The 20,011-nt window shown below is 51.2% G+C and overlaps 3 protein-coding genes across 3 annotated transcripts; 1 reads left to right on the plus strand and 2 right to left on the minus strand.

Moving 5' to 3' along the window:
• Positions 1–259: 259 nt before the first annotated feature.
• LACBIDRAFT_317014 (uncharacterized protein) lies at positions 260–12,788 on the plus strand (the record flags this gene model as incomplete). The annotated part of the gene is made up of 17 exons (XM_001878696.1): positions 260–380; positions 431–1,839; positions 1,894–2,258; positions 2,318–5,444; positions 5,509–6,033; positions 6,091–7,113; positions 7,164–7,286; positions 7,334–7,492; positions 7,543–7,593; positions 7,646–7,832; positions 7,884–10,367; positions 10,420–11,754; positions 11,813–11,887; positions 11,945–12,036; positions 12,097–12,191; positions 12,244–12,590; positions 12,658–12,788. The coding sequence occupies 17 exons, from the start codon at positions 260–262 to the stop codon at positions 12,786–12,788; spliced, it is 11,649 nt and encodes a 3,882-aa protein (XP_001878731.1).
• Positions 12,789–13,396: 608 nt separating this feature from the next.
• On the minus strand, positions 13,397–14,266 carry LACBIDRAFT_317015 (uncharacterized protein; the record flags this gene model as incomplete). Its single annotated transcript, XM_001878939.1, has 3 exons — positions 13,397–13,543; positions 13,597–13,844; positions 13,897–14,266. The coding sequence occupies 3 exons, from the start codon at positions 14,264–14,266 to the stop codon at positions 13,397–13,399; spliced, it is 765 nt and encodes a 254-aa protein (XP_001878974.1).
• Positions 14,267–14,658: 392 nt separating this feature from the next.
• Positions 14,659–18,035, minus strand: LACBIDRAFT_248062 (Cu-transporting P-type ATPase; the record flags this gene model as incomplete). The annotated part of the gene is made up of 14 exons (XM_001878940.1): positions 14,659–14,719; positions 14,776–14,888; positions 14,939–15,051; positions 15,111–15,153; positions 15,202–15,272; positions 15,303–15,333; positions 15,385–15,592; positions 15,614–16,166; positions 16,214–16,410; positions 16,467–16,734; positions 16,816–16,905; positions 16,963–17,107; positions 17,159–17,702; positions 17,758–18,035. Coding segments are annotated over 14 exons (2,715 nt in total), but the record flags the coding sequence as incomplete, so codon positions are not given.
• Between the last annotated feature and the right edge of the window lie 1,976 nt (positions 18,036–20,011).

The following is a 20,011-nucleotide window of genomic DNA, read 5'->3' on the forward strand; positions in this document are numbered from 1 at the left end:
TTAAAGTGAGTAGCAGGAGACCGCTGAAGTTTACAAGACCAATATGTTGCATTCTAAACCTACAATACGCGATGCGCCGGCTCTCCAAGTGGCTCGGAGATGAGGAGTGTCGTAGAGTGTCAATGATGATCACATGATCAGATACGGTCGCGTTTTGACTTGCCCTCAACGAAACCTTGTTGAATTTCCTGATTAGGTTGTAGGCGTCCCTTTGTGGAATTCCTGGTCGTCGTTGATACCCCAGCGCTGCTCGCCGACTATGGCGAGCTACTCTTCAGATCCTTGGTCCCCTCGACAAACTACAGAAAACACATTTACACCAACAGGAACATCTCAAACTCCATTATCTACCTCAAGACACTCATATACATCTCATTCAGGTATTTGTGCTATTTTTTTTGCCTTTCGAGGTCTTCTCAGAGTTCTCCAGATACTCAGCGCCAATCCTCCGATGGCGACGACTCGGCACACAACATGCGACGAATAGTTATTTCTCCCTCTCCTTCCCGCGAAAATTCTCATTCAGACGACACGTACTCCGACGACAACTCGCTCGAGGAGGTTGAAGCCACTCTCAACAATCTCGACGACGAGTTCGAAGACACAGAGCAAGCCCTTTCACATTGGACGCGTGGTTCTTCAAGGCAGAGCTACACATCTCCTGGGACATTCACCAGCAGTTACACCGGCTCCCCCTCATTCACATCGCTGCCCACATTCACATCTCGTTCACCTGTTCTACCCCATGCCGACCCTCGTATGCGTCTTAGCAGGATTACGGAGCGTACAGAGGATTCCCGACCCACGTCAGGTGCCTTTTCAGCTGCCGCAGCGCGCCAGGTCACTCGCACACCCGACAACCTTCGAAGGTCTGCATTGCTGGGGGGAGGCACACCGTCTCATTCGCGGTCCTCTACAGATCCCAGTTCTGATCGCACTTTACCACCTCCTGGGAGAACTACAGAACTCATTGCGGTGTTTGAGGCGCAGAGTCCTGCAGGGGGGCATGGGCGAGCGGCTTCTACTCCAGGGTTTCGTGCCCCGAGTCCGTTAGTTCCACCCACAACGACGACAGGTTATGAATATGGGAGCACAAGCTATGGATACGGCAGCACTAGCTATGGTTATGGGTCGCGTCCATCGTCTCCAACCAAATCGAGTGGGTCTTCGGGGTCCTACACTGGGCCAAGCCTTCTGTCACCACCTGTTCATACAACTTCAACAAGTGGCTTTCGATCTACAACCCCAGGGGGGACGCAGACTGGAACTGGCTCGTACACGAGCCCTCCCACGTATACCGCGACTCCCAGCACCTTTTCAAACACATTGACCCAAAGTTATACTAACACCAATACAAATACTTACACCACCGGCACACCTTACACACAATCAGTAACAGGAACGCCCTACACGCAATCAGTAACAGGTACACCCTACACCAACACTGGATCTTTCACTCAAACTTCGGTGACACCTCCAGCAGGGCTTCGACGTCCGCAAGCATCACCCCGTTCCCCTCTTGCATCTGTGAGGAATATCGTTGCGTTATGGAAGGAGCGTACTCCAACCAAGTCTGGAGAGAGACCGGGTATTGGATCTGGTTCATCAGTATCCCCTCCCCTACCGGACGATGAGGGATTATTTGGGATTCGGAGGAGGGTGCAACGCGCCGGACAACGTCTCCGCGAGACGGGCGTGCGCGACCCAATCGCTCCAACCAGACCTGGCAATCAACTAGCAGCCGCGGATAATGCAAGTATCAGAAGCATTCGAAGTGGAGTGCTTCCCGCTGGGTTTGACGCGGCTGAATTTAGCCCATACACTCAGAGTGAGGAAGCGGTGAGCATATTTCTTCACCCTTTCTCTCTTCATCTCGCTTATTTTCTTCTTTAGCCGTTGCACATCGGCATGCTTTGGTATCTCAACGTTCACGCATCGCCCCCGTATCGTTGGCAGCGTTGTCAGGCTTTGCTTTATCCACACATGCTTCTGTTGTCCTGGCTTGCACCAGGAGGAGGTCGAGGGATTGTTGCCCTCGATTTGCTGAATTGCACAAGCGTTCAATCTGCGCCTTCGCCGACTCATCCCAGTGCTCGCGATGATGTTGGTACCTTTGCTGCTAGACTTCAAAGCTCGGAGAGGGATGGACAACCCTTGATGGATATGCTTGTTCCTTTCCACATGTTGTATGCAGATGGAGTAGAGCGTTTGGCCGCAGAGAGTCTCCTTGAGAGACAGAAATGGGTCAACAGGCTTTGGTTCGTGACAGTTACATCAGTTGTTCATCAAACATTGACATTCTTTTTTTCTCATACAGGGAGGCCGTCAACCGTCCCGTTGCCATGCCTGAATCTTCATCCATTACTCGCTCTCCCACTGGATCTATCAGGACGATATTATCCATTGACAGCCGAAGCAGCAACTCAAGTGTTGGCTCCCGTTCGACCGTCTTTGTACCCCCTCTCAGCTCTCTCCCAGACATCTCAGATGTGCCATCCAGCCATTCTTCTTACCGCTCAGGACTCTCTCGTCACTCCTCCCTTGTATCTTCGCACCACACTGGCACAGTGGATGATATGGTGATTCAGAACCAGGAGTATGTTTACCCTGGTGATCGTCGTGTTATCAATCCTCAGAGAGGGCCCTCGTTGAGACGTACTGGGTCTATGACGGACTTGGACGAAGAGTTTAGATCAGCACTTGAACGTGCTCGAGGTGCTCGTCCTGGACTTGGTTTCCCCAGCCAAGTTCTTGGTGGGTCGCCTGTGACCATTTCTAGTGGTTCCTCCCTCGGAAAAAATATCTTTGTCACGCCTCCTCCTAGTATTGGACGGGGCAGCGATAAAGCTCGCTCTGACATCACCGACGAACACTTTTTCAGCGCAGGTTCGTCGGGGACCAGGTCGAACGTGTCTTCCACCTACTTCTCTCAATCCCCAGCCTCCTTCACCTCCTCTGGCGGTCTTCAAACAACCACTGGCTTGAGGAGCGACACTATCACCGGTCTGACATCTGATACCCAAGCTGGTCCTTCTACGTTCTCGATGACTCGAGGATCGTTGTCTGATTCTGGATCTTACCTGGGTGATTCCAGAGGTGATTCGGCTTCGTTGACAGCGATGTCTTCAACGACACTCTCGAGGGCTAGGCAGGTCAGACGAAGGGCTGGGACTGGCACACGCTCTTCAACGTTGTTGAGCGAGGGGATTTCGGATAAAGAGAATTATCTTAGTGGGAGTGGCAGCTATACACCTGGCAGCGGGACTTACACTCCAGGAAGTGGGAGCTATGTTGCTGGAAGTGGGAGTGGGAGCTATACCGAAAGTGGGAGCTACACGCCTGGAAGTGGGAGCTACACACCTGGAAGTGGGAGCTATACTCCGGGAAGTGGGAGTTATACGTCTGCCAGCCGCAGTTTGGAGAGTGGAAGTTACACTCCGAGCGGTGGCTATACGGCGAGTGGGAGCTACACGCCTAGTCAAAGCTACGTTGGCTCTGGAAGTTATACGCCTAGTGGGAGTCATACGCCTAGCAGTGGGAGTTATACTCTGGAAAACGGAAGTCGAACGCTTGGGAGTCACGGCTCATCAAGCAGCAGTGGTATAGGCAGGACTCCGATCTCTTCCAGTGAAACGGGTTATGACATCTGCCCATCTTCCGATTTTACCTCTCTTGAACCAACCCCCTTCACGAGCGACACTGAAACCGCAACTCCCGTAGCTCCTGCCTCTGTCGTTTCCGATGTTGCGTCAGACATTCTCTCGGAGAAATACGTGACTGCATCCCAAGCGAGTACAGAGTATGTCAGTGCGTCGCAAGGCAGCGATGAATACCTGACGGCTGAGGTGGCTTCTTCCGGCGAGTCCACGTTATCATTCAGGTCTCTCTCATCCATCCCTTCGCTCTCGAGCTACAAAACAGCGAAATCAATATCCTCTTACCGCACTGCCTCTGAGCCTGGTGAACCGACAGAGTATGTCACTGCGGACTTGTGTCTATCCGAACCAGCAACAGAATACATCACTGCCGAGTTGTGTCCATCCGAGGTTGAAGATATTCCGTCTGAAAAAAGCACTCCTCGGCTATCTTCGTTGCATCTCAGCTCTGAGCCTGATGAGGAAGTGAAGAGTATTCATAGGGTCCCATCTCTTGTCCCCACAATCAGATCACTATCCAGCATCTCTGACCTGATGCCTGAGGAGATTCCCCTTCCTATCTCGTTGTATTCTTCCTCAGCAACGCCCACACCAGTTATTCCTCTTTCTACGTTGTCTCCAACACCATTGCAGTCCACGGAGGAATCATCAGATGTTCAAACTCCTTCCTCTTTGCGCACTCTCACTGTGACAGCAGAGACACGGAGACTCGAGACTGAAGATTCTGAGAGCCTGGTATCGTCACTGCCTCTTAGTACCTTACCTCCCACTACGTTTGGTTCGGAAACGTCTGTCCTGACTCCGTCATCACTCGCCATTTCCTCTGGATCAACTACAGCTGGTACTCTCCCGCCATCGACAGCCCGTGTATCGCCAACCACAATCGCCTCTTTTACGAGTTCTTTAAGCTCATCTATTTCTGATTCGGTAGATCTCACGACCTTCACGCAATCATCTTCATCTCTAGCTCCACCTCCACAGCGTTGGGATGCGGAATCCAATGCATCTTACGAGTCTTCGATGCTCGAACCCTCACCTTCTCTCTTGTCAATCGCCTTGCCTGAAGGGCATGATACCTCGTTTGAGACATCTATCTTGCGGGCTAGTGGATCCGTTTCATCGATTGATCGTCTGAGCACAATTCCTCAGTCTCCTCTAACAAGTGCCTCTGCGTCTGTTCAGAGCCCACTCCAGTCATTAACACCTGTTCCTCGCCTTCCATCATCCATTTCATCTTCTTCAGATATAAAGACTCCAACAAGTCTGTCCTCTTCTGTGTCCACCCAGAGTGCACCTCAGTCACTCCAGTCACCGTCACCTCGTCTTCCACCATCATCAATATATTCTGACGATGCGATGACTCCAACAAGCCTATTTTTGTCCGTGTCCGCTCACAGTCCACTTCAATCTCTCACTCCCGTTCCTCGCCTTTCACCCTCAACTACTTCTGCAACAGACATGGCGACTCCTGCAAGCCTCATTTCGTTCGGGTCTGCTCACAGTCCACTTCGATCACTTACGCCCGTTCCGTCTCTGCCGCTAACAGTTTCATCTGCGACTGATGTGAGAACTCCAGCAAGTTTATCGTTCAGCCTTGCTTCGTCAAGTTCGTTGGGCCGAACTCCTTCGACTTTCTCTTCGTCTTCCTTTGTCTCCCAGTCTTCACTGAGCTCGTATATATTTGACTCAAGGTCTTTGTTGGAAGAGCCTGGGTTTGATGTCGATCTTGAAAGTGAGCCCTCAACAGAGCCGTCATTACTCACTACTCCGCCGGGATCAGCGCGCTTGGTACGTTCCTTATCTTATTTTTTCTGCTTCTCAGCTGACAACGATCAATCAATCTTATCTTTAGCCCTCTTTGGCACCGTCGTCACCCCCCAGCACACATCTCGCAACTCCTGAGGGCTCGGTCGTCGTGAGCTTCTCCACGCCCCATGGAGCTGCGGACAGTGAAAAGTCAAGTTTGAAGACAACGGAAACTGAGAGTGCGGTCACTGAACGCGACATTGGTCGAGACATTGACCGTCTTGCTGAGGAGCTTCGTCGATATGATGATGCAAGAGGGTTGGAGAATCAGGACATTGCTGACAATATCAGAACACTACAAGACGAGCTGCGAGGGTTGTCAGATTTCTTGCATAGAGTGCCTTCGCCTGAAGCTGTCCAGCAGACGACTCAACCACAGTCCGTCCCGGTGACAACAACTCCCCGACCACAGATGCAACCTCAGATTCAACCTCAAACTACACTAGAAACCCCACGTGGAGTGCAATTAGTGGATCGTGCTGCTGGTGGAAGCAGTGTTGTGTCTTCGTTGCGTCCTGGTGGTCCACGCGACATGGATCCTGGTGTCTCCCTCAGCCGTGCTACCAGTTCTGCAAGTAGCATTGGCTCATATCTCTCTTCTCATCACTCCGATGATGACCTTCTAGAGGAATCTTATCCGCCATCACCTCCCTTGTGGCACTCGTCAGTTGAATCTGATGCAGACATTGAAGAGACTCTTTCTTCATCTACTTACACCAGCTCCTCGCCAGGTAGTTCATCCACCCCACCTCTGCCGCCCTCTTCTCCTAGTCCATCGTCATCAGTGACGGAGACGGAGACTGTGCGGCCAATCGCATCACCACCTGATGTACTAGGGCCTTTATCTGCCATACGAGAGCAGCTGAATGCATTACAGGAAGGTCAAGTGCTGACGAACGAATTGATGGGCACACTTCGTGATCGACCCGTTCCAGTTCCTGAGGACCATACAGCGGAACTTACTGACCGACTCCACAGAATTGAGGAACTTCTCCGGGACCTGCTTGGCCAGGAGCATCCACGAGCTCCACAAGTTGTCATCGAGCGGGCCCCCACGGAGCCTAGTGAGGTTGCAGAATCCATTTCAGGTTCAACTTCGTCTGAAGGTCGTCTGCAAGCCATTGATCATCTCCGAGACATTCTCCGCAATATCAGTGGTGGCACAGAACCTCACATGCCTATTCCTGTTGCACCCACAGTGGGTCCTTCATTATCCCAGCAACTGGATGAGATCTTATCTGCTGGCTCCACACTTCCTCCCTTGCAAATACAACACCCCCCGCCATTTGTCCCCTTCGTCTTCGAGCCCACAGATCGATCGCGACTGAGGAGTACTAGTCCCATTTCGATAGAGACACTTCCAACGCGGCCATACACAGAACCGCCTTTGCCAGAGCCGGTCTACCGAGATCCTCGTGGACCTGGCCGTCGGCGCACTGTCAGTCGGCGACTACCACCGCGGCCTGAAGGAACAATACCTCAAGCACCAGCTGATTTTCCACCTCAAGAACCAATCCAGTATCCTGTAGACGAGGATGCAGAGCGTATTCTTAGGGACCTACGACGACAGCGTGACGAAAGGCATCAAGAACCAATAACGCAGCCTGAAACTTTCCACCACGGACGTGGCCCACCCCCTGGTCCTGGTCATGTTAGTATATTATTTTTCAACTTAGCTCGCTTTGCTGATGAGTTCAACAGCCACCACCTATCTCGACACAGGATATTCCACCTCGATCCCAAACTGCACCCCATGATTTAGCTAGTGGTGACCCTCGGCGGGGTCCCAGCTGGTACCTTCCTTCTCGAGATCAGAGACACAGGGTGAGTTCCTCGTTCTGTCCCAGGAATCCTTTACTCAAATTCTCTAGCCGCCACCTATTATACCTCCACCATCGATCCTTCAACAAGGACAGCCTCGACCGATGGCACCACAGACACAACAGGTGCCACAGGCACAGCAGGTACCACAAGTGCCCCTCCCAGGACAGCAACAAGTGCCCACATATTTACCTATGCCTGCTGGTCCTGTAAGTTTTTCTCCCAGTGACCACGGATTGTATTTAACATTTTCCGATAGACTGTTGTTCAGATGCCGCCGCTATTCAACTCGCTTTTGGAGATATTAAGGGTATGAACCTTGGTTTACTTACTTAATCTCGCTCTATTGACCATTTTTGCAGGAGAATCGTCTTGCCCAACTTGCAACAGTGGACCAACAACGTGAACTTATGAGATATATGCGAGGGTTAAATGGCTGGTTGGAGCGAGACGTACGTGATCGCCAATCGGAGCTTCGAGGGGTCATTGCGCGTGTCGACCAGCTGCGAGATGATCTACGGGGTATGCGTTCACAAGTCCACCTCATAGGTGTGTTCTTACTTGCGATAAATTATGATCTGTCTGTTTATGCCATGTAAGGTGAACCCAGTGATGGCACAGGCTCTCCAGATGGCCCTCTGGGTCCTCAAATGCCCCAGCCACAATTCAGACCTGGACCTCAAATGCCTACACCGCATCATTTTGGAGGCCCTCAAATGCCTACACCGCAACATGTTGGAGGACCTCAAATGCCTCAACCGCAACATGTAGCGGGCCTACCGCCTGGCTTCCAACCATATCCTATGCAGATCATACCTCCAGTGATCCCCCAAGAACGTCGTACGCCCACCCCGCCTTTCCCCCCTGTCATCCCTCAGATGCCTCAGCAACAACCAGGGTTCATCATGGTTAATCAACCAGGTGTTCCTGTCATACCAATGGATGGCTTCCGTCCTCCAAGTCGTATGCATTCTGTGCCACCCCCACAGCACATGGAACAGCCACCTACTCCCTTCATTCCACCCATGACTGGAAGCCACAGCACAGGCTCACCAAGGCGGCATCCGATGATGCAGATGCCAATGCATCATCCCATGGGACCCAGTGTCATTCATGTCCCAGCGGAAGAGGAGAGTAGTAGTGCTCGCTCTTCCTCCCCTCGAAGTTCCAGCCGTGGTCGTTACAGGGATTCCGGACGCACAAGGCCCAGTCGCAGTGGAACTCGAAGAACCGGTAGTTCTCGTAGAAGCCATCGACGCAGTCGCAGCTCCAGCAGGTCAAGTAGATCGCGAACACCGCCCCAGCAAATCCTTGTTACACCAGGTCCTGGTATGACCCCAGGAATGATTCCAGCTGTTATGCACGACCCTCGTTTACAACACTTCCCTCCTGTGCATGTAATTCCACCATCTGCACCGGGGTCTGTTCTTAGTCCGGGTGGTCCACGCCATCCGGAATTACAAGGTCAACTACCTCAGCAGCAGCCACCAAGCACTATCATTATACAGCAGCCTGGTCAGCAACCTATGATGGGCCAGACTCCAATGCCAATGGGACAACCAATGATGACGGGACCTTCTGGACTTCCCTACGCTCCCCCTGGGGCCGGGCCAGTCATTTTCCAAGAAGAAAGCCCCCTTTCGTCTCGCTCATCTAGTAGATCCGGCAGAAGACGGTCTCACAGTCGGCACAGAGCAACTCCACCTATCATGGCGGGCCACCCAGCTGCTCCTCCTATTATTCTAGCAGATACGAGGCGCTCAAGTTCCCCGGGACGACCTCTGGAACCATACACGCAAATGCCACCTCCCACGACGATCTTACCACCTCAGCTTTACGGAACTGGTCCCCCAGGGGCAATTATCATACCTGCAAGGTCAAGGTCGCCAAGGTCTAGCTCCAGTCGAAGTTCACGCGGTCGTCGCCGTAGGCGTCGCAGTGATAGCTATGAGCCACCAATGATTATTGGAGGGACCCCCTCTGTTCCTGCATATCCTCCATATCCTCAACCAACAGGAACAGCTCCGACACAAGTTCTTCTCCCAGGTGGTATGGTTGGCCAACCCCCCCCTGTTGTCTTTGCCGGCTCACATTCAAGGTCACGATCTCGATCTCCTCGACAACCGGCTGTTCCTATCATCGTTCCGCCGATTCAGCAACAGCCAACTCATCACGATCATCGGTCTTCACCCCGCTCTTCTCGACGGCGTGGTGATTCCCCACGTCCTGCCTATCCTGCCTATCCTGCCCAAGTGGTTATTCCCAGCGGATATCGTGATTCGCCATCACCTCGAGGAGGGGAAAGGTACCCACGTGATCGTGGCCGTCGTTATTCAAGTTACAGCCCTAGACGCGACTCACGGGGAAGGAGGTATTATTCACCATCTCGCGATGACAACTATGGAAGGGGCTATGGAAGGGACCGTGGAAGAGATTATGGGGACTATGGAAGGGGACGTCGTTCTCCCCCCCGTCGTGGCTACTCGCGAGGTTACACTCGCTCTCCCACTCGTGAAGACGATCCGAGAGGCCCTCGAGACAGACCGCGAGGAAGATATCGCGAGGATCGCTCTCCCACTCGTGAAGACGATCCGAGAGGCCCTCGAGACAGACCGCGAGGAAGATATCGCGAGGATCGTTCTCCCACTCGTGAAGACGATCCGAGGGGTCCTCGAGACAGACTGCAAAGAAGACATCCTGAGGATCGTTCTCCCGAACGTCTCAGCAGGCCACCCACAGGGATACATGGAACTTTTCGATCTTCGAGGGCTCCTTCCACTGAGTACCAGGAACATCGTCCTGGTGATGCTCCACATACCCCAAGCAGACATGAGTACCAGGAACGTCGTCCCGGTGATGCTCCGCATACCCCAAGCAGACGTCGAAGTTCACAAAGCCCCACACGTGTCCCAGCACCAACCTCTCGAGGCCCAGAGCATGTTCAAGCTGACGATGACGACCACAGAGCCCCCCCGATTAGGGTGACCGTTCCTACTTCACAACGCCCTCCAACTGTGATGACACTTGAGCCGGAAGAACTTCATGGAGTGAGCCGCGTTCCTACTCGTCACCGGCCTTCTGGTGGTAGGCGTATTTCCTTAACCCTATCCTTCTCATCTAACATACGCTTTTGCAGCCGATTACCGCATGCGCCCTTCAACTTACCACCCTGATGAACCTGAATACGATGAAGGGGACAGCCGAAGACCACCTGCAAGCGTACATCGGGCGCCAACGAGTAGGCGTTCATCGCCATCTTCATCTCCACCTAGCAGGCATACCTCACCCAGCAGGCGTCCATCCCCACCTAGCAGGCCTTCCACTCGGCCTCAAGAATCACATCCTGCAGCTACTACTGAAGATGATGCGGGTCGTCCAGCACGAACTCACGAAACGGGTGACGAACCTATCCATGGCATACTTCGACCTCCAAGGACTGAAGCCAGTACGAGGGCTGATATGTTTGACGCACCTGAGCCGTTCCCCCCCCACAGCCACGCGACAGGAGATTCTTATTTGCCACCACCTTCTGTTGTTCGGCCTGGTCCTCTACACACCGATGCTGATGCCCCACATGTTACTCCGCCAGATCGCAGGGCAACCGCGACCCCATTCGACCTTGGACCCGCAGACGACCAGCGTGAACGTCTCGAACGACTGGACGAAGTGGCTCTGCGCTTGCATGATGCGGCTGTTGCCGCCCAAGAAGCTGAGGATCAGAGGGAAGTTGAGTTCCGCCACCAAGAAGAGGAACGCCAGCGCTTATTCCTAGATAACGAAGAGCGTAGGAATGAAGACTCTCGGACGCGGAATGATACCATCTGGCGAGAGCTGGACAGTCGTTTGGCTGCCCTCCCTCCTCCGGCATCGGCTCCAGCAATCTCAGCTGAGGACGTTGAAGGGGAACCCCTTGCCAGTGACAGGGCATCAATTGCTTCGATCCGCACTGCAGCCCAGCAGGCAGCCTCTCAACATGCCAGCGACGTTCTAGAAACCATCAGGCTCGAAAGAGAAGATTTTGCGAAGGAGAGAGAAGCCGCTGCCGCTGAAAGAGATCGTCTCATCGCGGAAGTGACGGCTGAACGAGATCGCCTACTCGAAGATCGAGAATCGCGCATCAAAGCATTGGAAGATGAACTCGACCAGGTTCGCAATGACTTGGAGAATGAGAAACAGCAACGTCTAACTGAAGAGGCTGAGACAAGGGAGAGAGAACGACAGGAGTTTATCGAGCGTGATGAGTATGTGCGGAACCAGCTTGGGGACATCACAAATTTGGTTCAGGATCAGGGGGTCGCATGTGAGAGGAAGAAGGAACTTATGGAGGAACGATGGCAGGATAAGTTGAGTCGACGTCAAGAAAAAGATGACAAGTGGCTTGACTTGAGTGAGTTGGTGCAAAAAATTCACAATGATATGGAGAACGACCGTCAAAGAGCGGCGGAAGAGAAAGAAGCAGCTGAAGCTAGGGGTACGTATTCTCTTTTTTTTGGCCCCACGTTCGTTTAAAATTCACCTGTGCACACTAGGTCTCGAAAGAATGATTCAAGAGCTCCAGAAACAAACTGCCGAACAGCGCGAGTTGCTTGAACTATTTTCTGAAAGTTAGTTGCTCTACATTGTTCTCTCCCTTCGAGCTGGTGGCTGATCTGCTGTCGAAGGTTGGCGTGCGGATTGTGCGAAGCACCATGAAGATACCATCAACGCCGTTCGACAGACTGCACAAGAACAGGTTCCTTTCAATGTTCAAGGGGTATGCCGACCTTGAATTTCTCAAGCATACATACACATCTGACAATTCCCCTTTTTGCAGTACCTTGACGAGTTCAGCAAAGCCTTGGCAAGCGAGGTGCGCATGCTTCTGGGAGAAGTAGGAAAACTGCGCGAAGAAAGGAGAGCTCTGCAACAGTACGTCATTTTTCAACCTTCTTTGGGGACTTTTAACTGACTGACATGTCAGTGAATTGGGCTACCTTCTCTGTATGAAGTCAAAATACGGTCCAGGAGGAGAATTCGATCCCGAATGGCGACCACCCGCAGGTGGGCCAGGTGGCCCTGGTGGTCCGTCACCACAGGAGCCGCCAGGACCGCCGCCGCCTGGCACCCAGCAGCCTGATCTGCCACCCATCGCGAAGCCTGCTTGGCGATCAGTGCCGAAGAAGAAAGATAAGAAGGCCAAAAAGGCCGAAAAACAACAGCAGCAGATGGCCGCTCAGCAGCCCCATGACTTCCCTGGAATGCCCGGTCCATCTTACGCGCATATGCAAGACCCGAGAAGACAGATTCAGAGTTGGGCAACTTGGCAACGTGAGTTCTGCTTACTTGAAGCATTATCTCTGTTCAGAGGGCTGATTACTTTTACCATTCTTTACAGCCGATCCCGCTTTACACCCCACGCCACCTTCTGTGGAACCAACTTTACTCGTTCCTGATCGTGGAAGCCCAGGATTGTTCGGACCTCGCTCGGAATCTGACACTTTGTCGTACCAGCAGCCCAGACGTTAAACTTCTATCAGTATCAGCATCATCAAAAAAAACATCTTGGCCCATTTCACAATAATTTACGACTCACAGGATTTTCTCCCACTGTTTTCACGACACTTCACGACTCGCACGATCTCTCCGTGACTTTAATTATGCTATCCCGCCCGCTTGCACATGCTCTTCACTATTACTGATCTATCACAATAAGCACCATGACCTTTGCTTGCCATTTATCATACACTTCATCTCTACTATAGCCGTTCCATATGTGGACACATCACTACTATGCACTTGCTTATGTTATATTGCAATTTTTGAAATCTATCTTGTTATCCAGCTGCTACCAGGCTGCTACATGAAGTGGACATAAAGGTTGGCTTGGGCAACCACTGCGGACTCACAACGATCAAGAACTCCTTATAATTGCCTCTCCAACAGCCTTCGAGCCCCGGAAAGAGTGAAGTATGCCTATGCCTACGATTTTGCAAGTGAATGGTCCGGATGGGGCTAGTTATACATAGTGGGGTGTTCCTACATGCGATGACGATTAGAAAGCATGTAATGCGTATGAGTCTATTACTGGCAGGCAGGACAGTACTTTTGAATCGCTTCAAAACTAGTGAATCCACTCAAGGATCCACGCTCTCATCTTCCATCTTTGCAATCCGCACCAGGGCGCGGCGGAGGTGGTCTGCAAGGCCTGGCGTTAACTGGAGGACGCCATCAGAGGTGCATATGCGGTATGATGGCATGGGTTGGTATGTTTCTGGCAGGATCTTGACGGTATGGAGTGAGTAGGGCGCACGAGTGATTGAGCTAGAAGACGCACTGTGCTGTTTTCTACGAGAACGGTTGCGATGATGTCATCTGGGTCACCTATGCGGCCTAGTGCAGGGATATTTCGCTGATCTATGAGGGACATAAGCTTCCTTGTGGTGCGACGAGACCACAAGTTCTTTATACCATGGATATGCATCCACCCTTGCTGAATCTGTTTTGCGCCATTTATCCATATCTCATCCACGTCGTCCCGTAGGGCAGCTTTGTTGCTCTCATGCAGAACGGGTAAGAACATCGCTGTTGGCGCTTTCCAAAACGGAATATAGTGCGTTAACAGAAAACCACGCACGATTTTCTCTAAAATCATTCAACCCTGCTCCCGTCCTCTTCGCCACCGGTGTGTCTGGGGTATCGGTAACATACGTCTGGGCCGGCAGCCACCCAATAACTGTGCTGCTCTCTGGTGTCGGCGGTGTCTTGGGCAAGAAGGAAAGAGCAAACGCAGGTAAGGACGCAGATAAGGGCGTTGGAGGGTGTACGAAATGGTAGAAGAGGTCGGATCGTTGCGGGTCGGGGAAGGAAATGTCTGTTGTCTGCTTGTTGGCGTTGGAGGAGCGGAAGGTGGGTGTTCTGGAGAGCGCGCAGCGCTGGGAGATGCAGAGAGGTCGGGCAAGGTGCCACGGTCTTGAGAACGCGGTTTGAAACGCGACTGTGAGCATTTCTGTGCTGACCGGGAAAAGCGGAAAGGCTCGGTCCGAGAATCACATTGCTTGGCTGTATTAGTTTTAGAAGCTTCTCTGGTCACAAAAAGACTCCAGTCGACAACCAGTCGATATGATATTTATCATCATCCCTCGCGCCTGACGGTTTGGACCCTCGAACATGCATGGTAAGTAATAACAATGTGGTCTTATTTCGCTGTGGGGTGTCGGGATGCGGTCTCGAAAGTTTCTAGGCCGTAAACGGCTACTTATATTATTATTAATACAATGTGGCATGCTCTCCAGTTTTTTCTCTTCTCTTAACCTTTGGTTCTACTTCGCTTTCATTGCCCCTGGCTGGGGCCCAAGGTGAGCCGTAGCGAATATGTAAGTGACCTCCATGAGTCGGATTAGGCGTTCGGTGGCCGATAAAACTTCAGAGCGAGAGAACTGCAAATGACTGAGATTGAACTGCAATAGAACCCAGGAGTCAGTTAGAATAAAAACATCAACTGAGTGATATTCACGATAACGCCATGGCAAGCGATCCCCATACAGGATCCAACCTAACATGTCCAGCGGGATACAATACACCGGCAGCAATGGGCAAAGCAGCGAGGTTGTACATAATGGCCCAGAACTGAGATTCGATGAGGATTCATTTCTTGAACACGTTCAACGATTACTCACAAAATTAAATTTGACCCGTCGGAAGATTGTGCGAGAAAGATCGATCAAGGTGAGAACACCATAGAGATCGGAAGAAACTAAGATGAAAGACGCGGTAGAAATAGCAACATCGCCTGAAAAGATATACGCGTCAGCGGCACGGAAAGGGGGCACTCCAACCCGCTACACTCACTACCTGACCCAATGGCAATGGAAACGTCAGCTGAAGCCAAAGCCTGCCTTCCGGTCAATTGATTTCTGGCATACCATACACATGCACTCACTGGAGCGTCGTTGATCCCGTCTCCCACCATCGCCACGATGCTTCGTTCATTCAACCTCTTCCTAAAAGCTGCTGGCCATCTAGATGCCCGTGGTTCTGGACGTGTAGCCTGAAGTCGTCGAATATGTTGTGCCTACGTGCATGCTCAAAACCAGGCAAGATAAGCTCGCTTTGATGCACACACCTTCTCATGTGGTAGAGCTCCCGCGATTACTTTGTCTTGAGGAATACCCACGAGTCTTGCAACGGCCTTCGCCGTCGTCAGATGGTCTCCAGATATCATCCAAGTCACGATCCCTCGAGCTTGAAGGCGTGAAATGACACTTTTTGCATTGTGGCGAATCACGTCGGCTATGGCGAATACAGCAGCGACCTGAAACTCAGGCGGGGGCCTCCCACATCCTTCTTGACACTCATCGCATATAGCAAGAAAAACCACAGTCTTTCCTTGCATTTTCCAAGATTCCGAACAGGGCGTAGTATCGGGACCGATTGCCACGCCGTTGTCCAACATCCACTGCTCGCTCCCAAGAATGACTTCGCATTGTGGTGTCTCAAAACGGGCTTTCATTCCTCGGCCAGAAATTTCTTCGAATGCAGTACCTGATATCAAAGCCCCCTTCTCTGCGCAATAGCTTCGAATAGCTGCCGCAAGGGGATGGGTGCTCGCTGACTCCACCTCGGCCGCAATCCCAAGAATCACCTCACGCGTCAGAAATGCGTCCTGATAGACCTCAACATCCGTTACGCATGGCTTTCCCCCTTCAGTTAAAGTTCCAGTCTTATCAAACACGACGACATCCAGTTGAGCGGCTTCCTGGAATGCTTCACCGCCGCCTCGTGGTAATATACCCAACTTGGCAGCGAGACCAGAACCAACCAAAAGTGCGGTGGGTGCTGCGAGACCAATGCCGCATGGGCATGCGACAACAAATACCGCGATGGCAAATTGAAGTGACCAGATAGCTATAAATACATGAGTGATTTCCTTAGAAAGAGGTGGGAAAACGCACGCCACCCGCCGACGTCCTTATCCAGGTAATTGCGAGGAAGGGCACCACTCAACCCGAGACTCAGCCAAATAAGCCAAGTCAAAATCGCGAGCAGAGTTATAACTGGGACGAAATGCCCAGTCAGGATATCTGCAAGCCTTTCGATCGGGGCGCGTTTGTTCTGGCCATCACGTACAAGCCGAACGATGTGGTCGAGCCTGAAGGGATGGGTTGGCTCGATGATACGATCCAGAATTAAGTGAGTTGCACATACATTGTTTCACCCCCGATAGCATCGACCCGTACGTCCAATGCTCTCGAGTCATTAATAGTACCGAGAAACACCTTATCACCGACTTTTTTCTTGATTAGTCTTGCTTCCCCAGTAAGAGAGCTTTCGTCAAAACTACTTTCACCGGATACAACCGTTCCGTCAGTCGGTGGACTTGAGCCTTTCTGGACGCGGACTACGTCCCCAATCTCTAAATGATCCACCGAGGTTTTCTGAATCCTGAATCCAGGAGATTCGATGTATAACCCATCTTCAGAACCAATGGATCCACTCTCTAAATCGTCCTCAGAGGATCGAAAGCGGGTGCTTGGGTACTTTTGCAAATGCGGACTCAACAGATACGCCTCTGCAGGACGGAGCTTCCCTAAACTGGTGATAGCATCTGCAGTGTGACTTTTACTATAGGCCTCCAAATATTTTCCTATGGTGTCAGAGATTAACCAATATCTTACATGATGACATTGAGATTTGGACTTACCGACGAGTAAGAACATCGTCAAGAAAACGACAGAATCAAAGTAGGTGCTAGTGTCCCCCTTGCCATTCGGAGAAGCGGGCTGAGAAGCGGCCAGAGCAAGCAAATCAATCGACGAAAAATAAGCTACGGAGACTCCCGAAGAAACCTGCACACTCAGGAGTAAGAATCAAAATTTCTCGAGAACAGTCTCACGCACCAAAAGATTCATGCTACCAAAGCGAGTAAATCGTTTCCAAACAGGGGTCTTACTGCCCCGTTTCCAGAGTGACACGATCTTGGTCCAGCCTCTGCGGTGAAAATCACCGGCGCTGTAGAACATGACGGGTGTGGCTAACAAAAAAAGCGACCATTGTGCTCTGGATGTATTGCCAGTCCACATGGGTTCCATAAAAAAATCCTTGGTCAAATTTCCGTTGGGTGCAAGACTCATAAAGACGATTCCGATGACGAAGGTAGGAATGGCGATAACCAGAGAGAATATGAATCGATAAAGCAAGTGCCGTCGCTCACGCTTCTGAATTGCCCGCGAACGTTCCTCGATACTGGGAGGTTTGTAAACCGACACCTTCAACGGAGGAGACTGACTGCGACTCAGTGCATCGATGATCGTTCGGATGGTGAAAGATGGAGGAGAAGGTGAGTAGGTGATACGGAGGATGGCATCTTGGCCGTCGGTTGATGCTATTTCAATGGTTGCTTGATATTGTTCAAGAACGGCCATTATTTTCTCCGAACATGATCTGTCGCAATGCTGAGTAACCACTTTAAAAGAGGTAGAGGAAAACAGAGTTGTACTTGGGGATTCTCTCGACGCGTAACGAGATTGTGCGAGATTGATTTGAGGGTTCAACCTTCTTACGAGTTGGAGCCACAGTGATTACAGCCGCCCTAAATCCTGCATCTTCTATGACGACCAGAACGGTGTCAACCAATTCCTTTCGCTGTACAATCATCGACGCCGAATTAGAGAGTAGGTTGACTGTCAAGTCAGAAACGTCAGGCAGCTCCGAAACAAGCTCCGTGATTGCTGATGAACAAGCGGCGCATGTCATTCCTTCAATAGACAGGGAGACATGATAGGGGCCTTCAGCTTCAATTTGGTCCTTCGGGTCTGAGGAGACCTTTCTGATATCAGTCGCACTGACACAGGTGCAGCTGGCGGACAGTCAACGAATGATTTGATAGTTAACAAGAATGTACACACCTTGAACCACACGTGCACAACTCGCAGGTACAGCCGGTACGACATGAGCTCTGAGAGATGTCACTGGCTTTGTGTAATATTACAGGCCCGGGATACGTAGCCATTGAGGCAACACAAGAGGAGTGGTCGATAGAAATCGCTCGTGGACAACAGTGCTTTTATATCTTGGGTCTTCAAGGGGTAAGCTTGGGGGAGAAGGGGGATATTCCTCGGTTGGGAAAGAAACGGAGTTCCGAGTAGGATAGAAGTCAGGCAAAAATTTTCAGGATAGCCATCAAATCACTCATGGTGAACCGATACTGACGAGGGTACATGATAATGGTGAAGGTTTCCCTGGATTGGCAAGGCAGGATACAAATCACTCCGCACTCATGCGGGGTTCTGTCGATCTCCATCTGTGCAATGTTAGGGTCGATTTGACAATGATAGGGTAGGGATCGATATATTTTTGACTTGTGAGGCAAATACGTACAACGGCGAATAAGGGTGAAACTTCGGGATCCGGATGTTTACAGCCCAATTGCCTCAGATGACGCCTTAAGCTTCTTCCTCGGAGGCCCCTTTAGGTCCACTCTTCGTCATGTGGTCCAAGCTTGGTTAACGTTCCCATCCGCACATTGATACGTCTGCAGGCGATTCCCATTATCTGTCAGCCCATCAGTCAGGTCTACGCATTGATCTGAAGTTGTCAGCATTAGATAGCGAAGATTTTAAAAACACAACGGACGTACTCGTTCCGTTTAGAACAATGCTTCCAAATAGTGTGTATATCCACGTCTGAGCAGGGAGGCCAGCAAAGCATTGCCAAATTTTTAAGCCAACGCCACTCGCTGGAGCTAATCACGAATGTTAAACAATTAAACGTGGTGTAAGGCGCAATTGCCTCACTCTTGCCGGCATCCAGACAAAAACCCGTATCAGCCAACACAACAGGTGTAGTGGTCCCACGACCAATAATCCACTTTTGGGCCACGGTTTCGTTACAGTCATATCTGATTTTGGACTGAGCAAGGGACGGCAATTTGGGTTTGATAGAACCCACATTTGCACTGCGGTTCCGTTCTGGAATGCTCCCCCACGAACATCCAAGCATTTGCTGGTGGATCTGATTGGGTGAAGGCTGATGGCGTCTCTGGGTACGGAGAATGTATCACCAGGACAGAACCTGAGAGAGACACAAGTCAATCGTGTAAGACAGCACGAGACGCATTCTAACGTTACTGTATAACCCATCGAACCTGGACACTGATATAAGGGAACGGAGGGCGCTACGATTGACGGTATTGGGAATTGTGTTGGAGGGGAGTTATAAACGTTGGTGCATGTAGCGTTATTGCATACATCTACATTGCAGAAACCATCGGACTCAACTAAATCAGCATGATTAGGATTTGCAGGAACTTCGGGTTGGCTCACTATAGGACTTGTTGGCGCGATGCTGACACCCGTGTTGAAGTTATTCGAATCCCTTACGATATAATAGTAACTCGCCTGAGAAAGATGAAATATATGAAAAAACTCGATAGCTATGCAAGATGATGACTGACATTGCCATAAAACCCGGCCCTCGTCGTTCCAACACCTGTGTTGCCACTTCCAGCGTTCAAATTGGTGTAGATGAACCCGCTCCAGTCATTTGAATATATCTTAGAAACGATTCCATTAGATGCGAGTGAGCCCTGCGATTCGCCGTTTATGTACAAAGTTATTGGCTGGGGGCATTTGTTGTTGATCGTGAATTGAAGGTTTGCAAGAGCGATAGAAGAAAATGCGAGCAAAATGAAGGAAAGGTAGAAAGCCATTTCAGCAACACGACGGAGGTCGTGGTTCTGGCAAGCTACAAAG

The sequence above is a fragment of the Laccaria bicolor genome, genomic scaffold, assembly GCF_000143565.1.
Source record: "Laccaria bicolor S238N-H82 LACBIscaffold_7 genomic scaffold, whole genome shotgun sequence".
In the NCBI taxonomy this organism is placed as follows: domain Eukaryota; kingdom Fungi; phylum Basidiomycota; class Agaricomycetes; order Agaricales; family Hydnangiaceae; genus Laccaria; species Laccaria bicolor.